The 14,686-nt window shown below is 42.9% G+C and overlaps 1 protein-coding gene across 1 annotated transcript in view; it reads left to right on the forward strand.

The window, feature by feature from the left end:
• Positions 1 to 11,740, forward strand: part of cxcl18b (chemokine (C-X-C motif) ligand 18b) — a 34,037-nt gene extending 22,297 nt beyond the window's left edge. Inside the window, exons 4-6 of the mRNA XM_030778927.1 lie at positions 10,060 to 10,070; positions 10,464 to 10,544; positions 11,667 to 11,740. Coding sequence (XP_030634787.1) covers positions 10,060 to 10,070; positions 10,464 to 10,544; positions 11,667 to 11,740 — 166 coding nt within the window. The remainder of the gene's footprint in view (positions 1 to 10,059; positions 10,071 to 10,463; positions 10,545 to 11,666) is intronic.
• The last annotated feature ends 2,946 nt before the right edge of the window (positions 11,741 to 14,686 follow it).

The raw sequence follows: 14,686 nt of genomic DNA on the forward strand, positions 1-14,686 counted from the left end.
TTGAAAGGTTGCCATCTAAGAGAATAAATGAAGGAGGCTGTTGTGTTGCACACATAGCCAACAGAACTCTTCCTTAATAAAAAAAAAAAAAAAAAGCAAAAAAAAAAAAAAAGGGCAAAAACAGAATGTTAAGGTTCATTAGAATAAGTTCCAGCTTTGTTTCCCATGGCAAAGGTTCTGGAATGTTCTCCTTGTCAGTTATTAAGCTAGACTAGGGGTATCATGATTCCAAACAGTTTTCCTCTACATATCAGCGACACGCGTGTTATGCCATGGTATAAAATGAGTTGTGTCTGAGACACAGTGCCTCAAGGTCAGTTATTTATAGAAACTGTAGTTCACACACAATGTTTCCCACTAACACTATATTTCTTAACTGTACTGGGAGGTCTAGCCTTTCTCTATCAGGGCTGTTCTGCACATATCCACAGGTAATATATAGATATCAAAGTGCTCACTAACTTTTTGACCGTCAGTGTCTCTAACCTTGACGGAGATTTGATTTATTCCACCGGCTGAGAATGCTGAGTTTGGGGATCCGTGAAGTAATGGGAGTAAATGAGGTCGTGATTTGGAGATTTTAGCCACATTACCACTGTTTTCCAATAGGTAAGCATGCTAACATTTGCATCTTGAAACTCAGACGCCATAGCCTGTGAACTGGTGGCATCAAACACACTTAGGATCAGAATGTGATACTTGAGGGGAAAAAAAAAATACTGAACATGTAATTTAATATGGGAGAGCAGTATTAAAACACTGACATAAACACACTGACATACATCGAGAGACATTGTCTTCAGCATAATACTAAAGGGTTTACAATGAATGAACGAACGAACAAATAAATAAATAAACAAATAAATAAATAACATGGCCTGATAATTAAATATATACTCAGTTACTAGATATGCCAACTAAGCAGTGAGCTCCACCATCCTGATTAGAACAGATGACAAATGTTATGAAAACCAGCAACGCAGAAGCCTCTCATACACACTGAGTAAGAACACTTCCACATGATAAATTTGGTGTTGGCTTGTAATCTAAAGAACCGCATGAGCGCACACGGACGTCCCAAGCAAAACCGTTCAGCAATTAAATGATTTACGGATCCTAAGTTATTGTGTCGTCAACGCCAAAGAGAGTTGATCGATTGCTTTTGGAATCTTTGCTGATCAGGTATCCGTATTGACGACGACGGTCGATTAATTAAATGAGACGCCATGCGCTTGATCGTTGACCTCCGCCGTTACCTTGAACTTGGTGATCAGGACACCCTCTTCCCCTCTCGATGGACGGGAGATTTCCCGTTGCTTGGCACCGGGCCATTTGCGAAACGCAATCAACCAGAAGATTTATACTGCGAGTGTCTTAATGATTTACAGTGCTGTCTAAAAAATCAATTTCCCTGCGGTATCTCCGAAAAAATGTTTTGTTTCCCACCAAATGATGAGGGATGTATTGCGTTATTATTTAATATGTAGTATTTATGTCATTAACGGGTCCTCGGGGTTTTTTTTCTGTTTCAATGCATGCATTGAATGCATCACGGTCGTATTTGCTGGCTTCTGGAGAGTTGGAATATGACGAAACGTTTCGATTTGACTCTGTAAAGGTGAGACTAAGCTGTTCAAAAGTTGGAAATGGAGAAATAATTTAAAAAGAGATTTAGCTTAAAGAAGTAGTGGCTCATATCAAACATGGCAAAAAAAATGTAATCCAATTAAAATCAGTGAAACGAAAAGCACTTTCATTTCATAAGATCACAAGGTTTGCAATATCTGGACCAAATAAAGGAGGGCTTTAGCCTGTGTAAAATTTTCACTGAGTCTGAAAAAAGAAATAAAAAAAAACATGAAACACACACTGTGAATGACATGATTGCCAATAGAACTAAAAGGACAGATGAAATGAATGTTTGTGCATATGAAATAGAAACATACTAAGTTTAAGTTTCTTTTTTAGATTAAAGCATTGTACGCTATATGAAATTACTTTCCTCTACAGAGAGACAGAGAGAGAGAGAGTGTAAGAGAGAGAGAGAGAGAGAGAGAGAGAGAGTATGGGAGGGAGAGAGAGAGACAGAGAGAGAATAGAGTAGTACTGGTATGCCCCCCTTCTTAACGTTGATATGAGACTTACAGCCGCTAGGTGATTTGTAGGGGGGATGGGGGGGGGGGGTGCCATCCCCCTTGTTAGCAAAATGACCAAAATGCATCCCCCCTCATTAACCTGCCATCCCCCCATATACTCTATAGAATAGTGTCAGTTACCACTGGAACCCCCCCCCCCCCCCCAGTTAAACATAACAAATCGCCTACTGCTTACAGCCCTCTAAAGTAATAAAGAACATGTCAAGAACTGAGCTTAGGTGGCTTTTTGCAAACATGGACTGACATTATTGGACTATGAGTTCTGTGGACCCCCCACCCCCCCCCCCCCCCCCAAAGTGAATCTGGGTTAGTACTTTTTTCTTTTTCTTTCTTTTTTTTTTGGTCACAGTGTGTGAGGAGCTAACACCCAGTATGAATCGTGAGCCTTGCAATTACCCGTCACTCAACTCCCGTCCAAATAACAGACAATTACTTCTCAGCACAGAAAAGAAGCCTGTTTAAACACGAATGCATCATTTTTCCTCTTATCCCAGCCCGTATTGATGTGTTCAACGAACCGGTCTGTAATTTACTTCGGCTCAAATTATGTGATCATAAAATGAATCGAAACGCTCGACCAAGAACATACACACTCGGGATGCGTGTTAAAGGGCTTGATATTGACACTGATATGCTGCCACTCAACACAGGGGGGGGATTGGCTCCAGTCATATGGATTGCATATGCCTCCATTGTCTGAAGCATGTTGTGCTTTCAAAGAAAGCCATTAGAAACTAGTTGATCGCCTATGTTCTTTGACTGAAACTGCACTCTGTAAAATTGCTGTTCTTTTCAACACGTGTGCATCCCATAGTCCAATAGTTCTACAGCTGTATAATTCGCTTCACAATGCAAAAAAAAAAAAAAAAAGAAAAAAAAAAATCCTCAAAAAACCTTTTCTTTTCTTTTTCTTTCTTTACGTTTCCTATCGGGCAACCGTGCGCTGAACAACGACGTGACCTTGAAGACACGGAAGGACGCGACGACGCTGCAAAGTATCTATCAAATTCTGAAAGGTCGCTCTTTTCCGTGACCTCTCTCCGCATCTGATCCGCGTTCCTTTCGGGGTGCCCTGCTCTTCCCTGGCGTCGTGCCCTGCGCGGATCCGAAATTGAATAGGTCGTGACATATTTTCAATAGGTCCGTCACCTTTCCCAACGCTGATGAATATACATTAGGTTTACATCTTCTCTTTGAGCAGGAAACGAAATTCTCATCCTCTTTTTTTTTTTTCTTGTTTTTTTTTTTTTTTTTTGCTCGAACGTCCTCAACCCACGAGAAGGATCCACTTCGGTGACAATAAGTATACGGACCTTGAGAATTCGACTTTGTCAGGAGCATTTGATGTGATGGTGCTAGTATCTTTAAAAAAAAAAAAAGAGGTAGTACGGAGTACAGTTTGCAATGCAGTTTTTGAACCCTCCACACCCCCCCCCCACCCCCCACCCTCCCCCCACTCTCTGGAGGAGACAGATGTAAGGTAACTTCAATGTCACCTGTGAAAATTACACACTTCATAACATACTGTTAGCAATGGAGAGGTGCTCATTTTAAATTGCTTCCAAACCAGTGCATGAATGTTAATGTGCTTCTCTTATGCCACCCCCCCCCTTTTTTTTTCTCTTTTTTCCTTTCTGTTCTCACTTTTTCCAAAAGGGCACATGGTGGTTTTTTTTTAAGTGGACTCAAAGCACTTCTAAGAGTAGACTGAGGGGTAAGTATAACCTCAAATCTAACCCTAATCTTTATCTATCCCTTTCTTTATCCTGAACTTAAATTCCCACCCCCCCCCCCCCCCCCCCCCCACCATCTGATCTGTCTAGCCTCAGGCCACATTTTGCTTTCAGAGTACCTCTTACACTGTCAAAAGACCAGGGTTCCTCTGAAACAAAACCCTTTAACCCGGGGCCCCTTTAGAAACTGTTCGCCAAACCCCCCCCCCCCCCCCCCAAAAAAAAGCTGTTTCAAAAAAGCCTAGAAGACAGAAGTCTTTCAGAGGGCCCCGACGGAGAGTCACGTTAAATACGCAATTAATGCAATTCGATACTAATCCAATTCTCTGCGAATGACGACTAAATTACGGAGTTGGAGGTCCCCCGGTGGTGTAACTCCGCCGGAGGCTCCGTGCTCTGTCGGCAGGGCTGAGGAAGGTAAAGAAGCTGACGGAGGCTATCAGAGGTTAAACGACCTTCGACGAAAACGGTTAGCCCCTGATGAACAATCTCGATGAAGAATCTGTCATAATGAAAAGTTTAAACTCCGGAGAGTGCCGGCCCTCCAAAGCACTCGGACAGGCCGGCAAGCCGTTGAGATGAAGGTAATTTTTTGGGCAAATGTGTCTGATGAAGAAGCGGCCTCCATAACGACTCGACTCAAATTTATGGCATAAGCACAGATGAAATGGAGGTTTCCAGGGTGATTTATTTATTTTTTTTTTTGTGGTAAATTAGGTTTAATGCGTCAGATATTCAGTCATCCTTTTAAACGGGGCAGCAACCCCCCCCCCCCCCCCCCCCCAACAGAATTTATTCTGTTGAATTAAATTTCTAAAACCACATTTGAAAAACAGTTATGCCCTGTACATATACAGTCATCATTTCTGCACGCTTTCAAAAAAAAAAAAAAAAAAATCTGTGTGTATTCAGAAAGGATGAAATGTGCAAAGTAGGTCTAATTACAACATGAGTCTGAATTCTTCTCATTAAAGTGAACAGAGGAACCCAGACAGCTGCACTCGCCCTTTCGCTCTGGCACCATCCACTGAACCCCCCGCCCCCCCCGCCCCCAAAAAAAAAAAATCTGCAGAGGTTGAGTTAGCATTGCTCTGACCCATGCTAACACCCCGCCCAGCCAGCACATCTGTGCAGACCATGGAGCCAGTACAGCCAGCCGTGCCCCACACCTACCCTTGAGGACTGTGACTATATGTGTGTGTGTGTGCACGTGTGTGTGTGCACGTGTGTGTGTGTACACGTGTGCGTGTGTGTGTGTGCGTGCGTATATGTGCAGTGTGTGTGTGTGTGTGCAGGCGTGTGTATGCAGGCGTGTGTGTGAGGTCTCAATTGAGCAGGGAGATGGAGAGATTCCCCTTGCTGAGTTGGCAAGTCTGTACAAAGCCTATTCTCTTCGATGATAAGACATCGGCCTAAGTACGACACCCACAGAGGGCAAGACAGCCAAAGCGTGCACCGGGGTCCCATCCGCTAGACCGCTGCCGAACTGCTTCTACAGCCTATATATAGACTCAGCTAATGCAGATATATAGCACCTCAGGCAAGAACCATATGGGCTACGGTTTAATATAAGGGGCATCAGATGTTTTATTGATACAGTCCAGCGATGTGTTTTACGTACACGCGGTGGGCCTGAATAACATGTTTCATTTGATCGCTAACGCGGTGCAGGCAGTTATTCTCATAATTGGCGAAGCGTCTTTGGTTTTATAAGCGTGGGAGGAAGGTGAGATGAGTTTGATCAGGGAAAAGACCAGAAGGCGAAAGACAGAGAGTGATGGCGAGGAGAACCTTTCTTTTTCATTGCAGGATCTAACGCGGCTCTGGTTTTAAACCGAATTCAATGAATAGATAAATAACTAAATAAATAAATAAATGAAAAACCCCGGAAAGTTATAGGGTTTTCTGGTGGCGATGTTCCGATTTCTCTGCCTTTCCCTTCTTCAAATGCTCTCTGAAACGTAGATTGAGCACATTCGGACACGGGGGGTGAGGGGGGTGGTAAGTCCGGTGCCCAGGGCTTTGAGTTTAACATTAAATAGCTGTCCTGTCCAAAGGAGGAAACTGTTTAAGGCTGTCACATCATTCGAACGGCAGGAATGCGATGCTGGAGAAAGTTCTAGACTTTGAATGATTCGGTCAGTGCAATCTCTCAACTCTTCCCTCTTCTCTTTAAACTTTAAAAAAGGAAGACACCTCTTCTTTAAAACATACACACACTGAAACCCTCCTTTTTTTACTTTTTTTTTTTTTAAATCCACATGGAAATACTCCCTGAAATAATGCTATTCAGCAACCTCTCAACATTCCCAAGATCTCTGAATTATTCTCTGTCCATAAATATATAAATACATATACTGATCGTTTGTGTGTGTGTGCGTGTGTGTGTGAGCGCGTGCGTGCGCGCGTGTATCTGTGATTGCTATTTGTGCATCCCTGCCTTGGGAATCACATCCAGACGCTCAGGAAATGAACTCGGTGGTTAATCTGTGATGACACAAAGAAACCGACCAAGAAATGACCACAGTGTACCAAAGAGTAAACAACACTTACTTTCACTGTTTTTGTTTTCTTTGTTTTTTTTTTGGGTTTTGTTTTTTTCTGCAAGACTGACTCAGGCAAGAACGGTAAGAGTAACAGAACACTAATCAAACCAAAAGCCTGAGGACCTTAACTCAAAATGATTCATGAGAAAGGAAATACAACACAACAAAAATAACGACAGTCTGTCCACTATAGTCAATACATGCCACTCAGTTTGGACAAAAAGAAGAAAACTAATGATGAAAATGAGTTTTGGTTTTCTGTGGATTAATTTCTTTGGTGACAGACGTCACAGCCCATTAGATTCCAAAGGATATGAGTTTGTTGTTTTTGAAAATTTCCATCGTACTTAATCACAGTCAGCTAAACATCATACATCTCAACATCCATTTCAAAAGTCCTCCACAGAGGTGTGAATGAGTATGTCTCAAGTCTTGACCGCAGAAACGAAACTATGTCTCTCTCTCTCTCTCTCTCTCTCTCTCTTTCTTTCTTTCTCTCCCTCTTTTTTTTTATCTGAACGATATTGTCTCCGCTGGTGCTGCCATTCTGCAATGTCAGAGGAATAATGTCTGACTTAAAAAACGGTTTAACTATTCAGACTAACTTCATTCTCAGTTTCACATGAAACCATCCCATTAATGACTGGTACCAGAACTTTGGCGGGGTTTACATCTCACTCAGAAACAGCAGCTCAAGCTTTGGTTAATATTTGATTATAGCAGATGGTGACTAGCGGTTTGTTTTTTTTCTCTCTCTCTCTCTCTTTCTTTCTTCTTTTTTTTTTTTAACACGTCTCTCTCACATCCGGCTCTCCCACACTCCCTCATCTCTGTCTTTCGACTTCACTGGAAATTTCCCATTTGGGAGATACTTCTCATTAGAATGTTCGAATAATCCAAAAGTATTGTCCAAGAGTGTTAGCGCAGGATGTGGAGGGAAGAGCCTCTCTCATTGGCCACACACTCATGTCTCTCTTTTAATGAATAATTAAATGCTGGAAATGAGTCACTGCTTGTCCGACGCGGACGTGATATATAAAAAAAAGCGACTCTTAAACAAGCACTTAATGAAAGAAAGATCGTTTCAGCCCCAAAGAGGATTAAACGTAATTGGCAAGCAAACGCGTTAGCCGGTAGTTCTGAATCATAAACAACCTCCAAAGCCTAAAGACTTAACATGTAAAATATTCAAAACCGTCGCTTAGAAAAAAAAAAGAAAAGAAAAGAAAAGAAAACAAAAAAAAAAAGGAAAAGAATGAAACATGTTGGCAAATGTCACTCTCGTTTTCCTCAGAGATGGCCCGGTAATTGCTTAGTGATGTTCAGGAACTGACAGTGACATCTTTCAACGGTAAAAAAAAAAACGAACAAAAAAAAAAAACCCGTCTCTCTCAGCTCAATCTGCGACTGGAGAAAGCATCTCAGGTTGAAACTGTCACATAAATAAAAAAAACCCCGAGAGCACGTCAGCCCTGTCGACGTGCATGCAACCTTTCGTCCTGCCAGCAAAAATTAATAATAAATTCAAATGAGCTTTTCTTATTTCATTTATTTAGCGGGAGCTCCACTAATGAGTCCACGTAGCTAATCGCGGCAGAAAACGCGCGAGGTTTAAGTGCCGTACCTGGCGCCGAGTCAGTCCTGCGATGACAGGGCCTAGCTAGCCCTTGGGTTTTGTGGCCCGTAATAAGCGGCGGCTTTGTTGTTTTAAAAATGGAAACGACCAGAAGGGGCATGTTGGGGCGCCGGCTTTGATATTTACACGTCTTTTTGTTTACCTCGTCTGGCGCTCGATGGAATCTGAATGACAACGCCAAGGTACGCGTCGACGGGGGGGGGGGTTGAGCGGAGGCTGTTCCCATTGCCTTTGCTGCTCATAAAGTATGCATGGGCCAAGGGGCTTTGTAGCTGTCTTTTTTTCTTCCCCTGGATGTCCTCAACGACGACCCCTCTGTGCTGCCACTCAAGCGGGTTTATGATGGCGCGGCGGCCGGGCCCGGCGAAGGAGGTACACGCGCATAACAGTCAGCATAACGCTGGATTGAATGGCTTTTGCTCAGTATTAGTCACACATCAGAGAGAGAGAGAGAGAGAGAGAGGGGGACAGAGAGAGAGAGAGAGAGAGAGAGAGAGAGAGAGAGAGAGTGAGAGAGAGAAACCAGGTAACATATGCAGGGAACTTCTTATATGGAAATGTTAACTTGGGTTAATGCCAGTGCAAGCATTAGTATTTCCTCAAATGCCCTCCCTCCCTCTCTCTTTCTCTGTCTCTCTTTCCTCTCTCTCTCTCTCTTTCCCTATGTTGCTGCTGCTGCTGCTGTGTGTGTGTGTGTGTGTGTGTGACACTTCACTACCTTACTTCATCTACTCCTATTGCTCCCGAATATATCATCTGTTTATTGTGTTTATTCCTAACTCATTTTCTTCATCAGAGTGGAAGATGAGTCGCAGTGTCCCAGGGTGTTCCTCGGCATGATTAAAATGGATGAAATGTTGAGGGGCTGTCGTATATCTTTCACCTTCCGATAGCCAAAAAAAAAAAAACCTGCTAATGCTTAAAGAACTCCCTCTAGCCACCCCCCCACCCCCCCCCCACCCGCCCCTCCCCTTAGCAAACCTAGCCTCTAGAACAACCATTCGCCTATTGGTGGGCAGAGGGGGGAAATGATTTTTTGGAAGGTGAATAGTTTTTGTTGCAGCCCTGGTGGAAGAGGAACAGATGCTCAGTCGAAAATGGCTTGATGAGGTGGGTCCTGCTGGATGCAATTACTTGTCAACATCCTTCTGATTACGTTCTCAGGGAGCGAAGACAAGCTGCTACGGAGAAGAGAGCTGTGGGGACGGCCATTCATCCGCTGGTCTTCTCCTTTTTTTTCTTTCCCCTTCCCCGTTCCCTTCACGCAGGTCGATTACAGCCGGGGAGTTTGAGACGGGTCTCTAAATGAGGCAGAAAAAAACCTGATGCTTTCAAAATGGAATTTTCCATTCGATTCTGGAAAAAAAAAGAGCCGGCGAAAAAAAAAGGATTCTCCACCTCACCAATCATCTCAATTACCTTAGTGTAACTCCACGAGGGACTTGAGTAAGGACTTAGACCAAAGTATTCTCAGCACTGAATTGAGATGGGTGTGATGGGATCACACAATATGATTTGTCATATGGTGTAACCTCATAGGAAGTATGCCCGTTGAGGCTTTCCTTATGTCGCGCCAAAGCGCGTTGCCTGTCCCTGAGTTTTGAATTTAATCTGACAACGTGTAATTGAACCACGGTCGGTTACGATATGACGCACGTGAACCGTCACGTGCTCTGACCTCTTGTCGCGATACGCTTAAATACCCAACCGCATTTGCGCGATTGTTGCTGGAGAGATGATCCTTTTCTCCAAACAAGGCTGGCTGACGTGGGTCTTCTGTTGGGGCCACGACTCTGGTTCTCAGTTAGCCACCTTTCCTTTTACACAGGCAGCACTGGCCAAATAATTAGACTTAAGGTCGCTTTCATTATGGGCTTGTTGAACAGCAATCTAACATTTTACCATCTGTTTATGGTGGTGTTAATCATATCCATTCTGCCGCGTTATTGTTCCAGATGGCTTTCATAATTGCGTTGTTTCTTTTGCAGATGTTCCATTGGTAGGTCTAAGGGGCTGCTGCCAGCCTTGGTTGATGAAATACTAGAACTTAGTACTGGGAAAATAACCGTTTATCCAGTCAGACTCCAAGATTTTCTTGTCAGATGTCGCCCAGGCGATTTTAATAGCCGATAATGACGGTGCATCGCAGGTGAGATGACATGATGGGGTAAACACGCCAGGCGACAACGAAAGAATCCGGATATAGCTCTGGGGGAGACGAAGAACAAAACAGAGCCGTCCAAATCCGAGCACGTCTTACGCGTGTCAGACACGGGTTCTGTGACGTTGTTTGATGAACGTGGGCTAAGAGCGCGGAGTCGGAGCAAGTGAGTCGCTTCAGTCCTTGTTAAAAAAGTGATACTTTTGCATCTCTCAGTGTTTAAACTCTCAGAGCGTTCCCTCTCCGACCCTGACGAAATCGCCCCGCCGCTGTTGCAGATTCAGATGTCAAACCTTCAGCCGTCTCAGAGGCGTCACGACAAATGAGGTTGAGCGGAGGTCTGATGTGCCACGCGCTCGGCAATACGGGAATGACCTCATTACGGATCCATCGCCCCGCTACGGCAATATCCTCCGTTTGGAAGTGAAATCACATTATGGTGCTGATACAGGAGCATCAGCTGCCGAGTGCGTGTTGTTGCCAGGCGATGTGAGGGCTGCCTGCATTCCACCAGCGTCTGTCGACTGGTCTGCTCTCTTTCAAACTCTGGGTCACCTGATTTCCTCTGTCGTTCTCTTTGTTTTTATCTTCTCAAGACATCTCGTTTTTATTTATTTATTTTTTTTTCATTGGCATTGTTGTTGTTGTTGTGGTTGTTGTTGTTTGGGTAAGGTATTTAACATTCATTTTTGTCTCAGCTTTCAAACACAAAACAACCAAATATATCAGGAAACGTCACATCTGAATTTTGGCTGCTGGCAGCAGCGATTTTGGTTGAATAGGCTGGCGCGAGAAAATTGTTAAAATGACTCCGTTGCTCTTTTGTAACACTTAAAATGAAGTCTCACACTGCATTTCACTCTAAGACTGATATTATTATTACAACTGATCCGAGAAAAAGACACAACACAAGCTCATTGTAATGCAGGACAGGCACCAACTGGAAAAAAAACAAAAAAACCCCAACACATTACTCTTTTAACATATTTCCAGCCGTGTCCCTCAGTCTACCTGTATTGATTAAAATGTAAAAAAAAAGTATAATGCAGGTTTTTCAATGTGAAAAGTACAATTCAATAAATAACAATCTTTTCCTTTTTCAAATTTATAGGCAGATATCCTGTGACAGGCTCTATACGTTCACAAAGGATTACAATTCCGTGAATTCAGGCCCTGGGCATATCTTATTATACTGGTTATATAAGAAACATGAACATCCTTTCAGCATATTCAATTTCCCTCTTTAATTCTCTGGGAGGAAGAGAGTGAGTGTGAACATATTGTCCTGGTCTTAATTGGACAGACGTCTGCAGACTTCCTCACCGCTCCGTGTGGTTAAGTAAAAAAAAAAAAAAGGCTATAGGAACAACAGGACTGCCTGAGAGGATCTCTCCTCTTCTGTTCCTCTCCTCTCCTCTCCTCTGGTGTGGACAGAACACTGTCACTTCAGCACCTCCCCCTGGGGCCTCCGAATCTGCGATTACTTTCAAGGAGCCCAGGGAGAGTAACCTGCCCCCGTGGCTGCGTGCTTTTTGAAATGCTCCGGGTGACAATGAGGAGGCCAGTCCTCCCGGGGAACCGGCCCGGGTGAATAATAGCCCGTTTTGTTACTCCGGAGACGCAATAAAACAAGCGCGAGAGAGTCGGAGGATTGAAGAGCAATGGCTCTGCTTGGCGATATTATAGAGCGTTCAGTGTCTGTGATGGTTGAGAGCTCACGAAATGGAAAACTACTAATCATAGGCAATTTAATGGGCCCCAAGAGCAGGATTTTTGTCTTCATTTGCTATTTAGTAATATGGGAGGAAAAAAATATGAGAGAGAGAGTGAGAGAGAGAGAGAGAGAGTGTCTTCATGTGATGGAGCACAGGCAAATGTAACATGCTGGGTGCAAAGCATGCTGGGAAATAATGTGAAAATAAAAAGCGGCGCTGACCCTCCTCTTGCGCCTTCACTTATCTGTGAGAGAGGCTTTTAAGCGTCTCCCATTTGTTTTTAGTACACGGAGAAATTATCCCGCAGTAAAAGGGCGCTCAAGGAAAAATGAGGGGCGTCGGCTGAAGGTACACGTCATGACATGGGTTTCACCATATGACGTGATTTTTTTTTTTTTTGCCATGACTGCAAAAAAAAGAGACTGTTTCTTTCTAAAGAGACTGTTTTTTTTGGGGGGGGGGGTATTTGACCTGATTCAGCAATTTGTTCACTTTCTCCAAAGTTTCTTTTTTTTTTTCTTAACCTGGTATGCTGCCCGTGCCTTTTTTCTAACCAATAAACGTGAGGGATGAAACTTGCTTACGAGACCACTTTTAAATCACTTTATCGCGTGGTACACAGAGAAATGTCAATACAATTGTTGTCAGAGTAATGTAGTTACATGTCTGTGGCCTTTTTAAAAAAAAAAAAAAAAAAAAAAAAAGAAGAGGAAGGTGAGCCATGTAAGATAAAAAAAAAAAAAAATACTGCTAATCTTTAGGATTGGCAAACTGTAAATCAGTAGGTGGTTCAAATCCATGTGTGTCTTCAGCTTAATAGTATTCTCCACTACAGATGTGGATAACTTCATAAACAAACTATGACTGTACCAATACTCTTTACAATACAAACTGCAGGCCCGACATCTCTACGGAGGACGCGCCTGTGGATCACATTAATAACACTGACGGACGATCGTTCGCCGGGAGCGACCGTCTTTTCCACGACCGGCAGGTGTAATGTCAGACGTGGTCGTACTGCTGGTTTAGCTGTACTCGTGTGGGGGTACAAACGTGCAATTACCTCCCAAATACACTTCGATCCTCAAAGTCGAGCGGTTTAAGAGTCTTTTTCGGAGTGTCATTTACTGCCGTCTGACCTCATTGAGAAGCAAAGTGCTCCGTCAGCGCAAGACGTAATGTGGTTTCTGGTCCCGAGACGGGACGTGCGAGGTTCCATACGACTATCAGGACACGCTTATCACAAAAATTCAGATGCTTCAGTTCAGAGTGAGCCCGACACAAAAAGCGGAGAGCCAGGCTCGGAGCAGATAGGCGACGGGTTTGTCGTCAGCCCTTTAAATGAAAGAATAACGTTGTTGACGAGTATTGGCGTGAAAGAGAGGAGGTCTCAAGTTTAATGATGAAATATGGATTTTTTTTTTTGTTAAACGAGATGGCGTAAATCAGCGCATTTTGTCGACGCGTTCCACAGTCCCTGATGACAAAATAAATAAATAAATAAATAAAAACCACTGGTATCAGCTAAAACATACTGCTGCCCTGAGGACGAATGCTAGAAGGCTGATTTAAGAAAAGATCTGTGTTTGCCTTTTCGCCCCCCTATCTCTCATCAGCGAAATGTGCCAGACTCCCGGAAAGTCACGGCGCTGCTATAGCCACTAAAATCTCACTTACGCCGAATAACTATTTAGTTTGCTTCAGGCAAGCAAAATAAATAAATAAATAAATAAATAAATAAATGAATGAGACGGCGTCTTTGGTCATTGAGAGCAGAGTCCCGGGTCAATTAATTTCTTCCTCTGATTAAACGTTAACAAAGTGACCCTGTGGCATAATGCATAACAACCATTCAGAAACTCAAGGTCATAAAATTTAATAGAACAGAGGGTACCAAATATATCAGAGCTCCTTTCATAACCATGGCAACCGGTGTGGGCCAACAAGCAGAAGTATGAGGACTTTATGATGAAAGTGCTGAAAACTAACGGGCTCTATTCTTAGCATCACACACACAAAAAAAAAAAAACCCCAAAAAAACCCCACTCAAATGACGGTAGCCATTGTTTGATTCGCATAAAATTTGCACATGTGTCTAATGGAGGTGGAGAAGATGAATCAGACACCCACCCTCTGTGGATGTCAGGGTGAGCTTATTAATGCCAGACCATTAGTATACACAAACACATAGACTAATTATACAGCAGCTTGGCCAACTCTTGAAAAAAAAAAGGGTTTATTTTGCTGACCTCATTAGCTGTGGCATATGGAGGGTGCTGTGTTCCAGTGCATTCGACCGAATTTGAAAACGCTGATTAGGGCTAACTACCTCCTGTGAAAATTTACAGTTAATGGTTACCTAGCAACCCTTTGAAATGACATCACTACACAGCGACTGTAATAACTAGTTTGTAAATTGCTTATTACATAGTTGTTACTAATGAACTACTTCCATATGTAGTATAACAATCCAAGCTCTTCTTTGTTGTTACGTAAATTAATAGTTAAACAAAATATATTGATATAAATAGAAATTGCTTAAATAAATAGTATATTAACACTTTAAATGCTGACAGCTGGTTGTAATGGAAAAATAATTAAACACCTATTAGCCTACTGTCACAAAACACAGATTACATGAAGTAACATAATGAAAGGATTGGCTTACCACAGATACACTCATAGATCAAAGTGCAAATGAATGTCTCCTTACTCTTCATGGGATCTTAAACTGAAACA

This window comes from Chanos chanos, chromosome 7 (assembly GCF_902362185.1).
Source record: "Chanos chanos chromosome 7, fChaCha1.1, whole genome shotgun sequence".
Classification (NCBI taxonomy): Eukaryota; Metazoa; Chordata; class Actinopteri; order Gonorynchiformes; family Chanidae; genus Chanos; species Chanos chanos.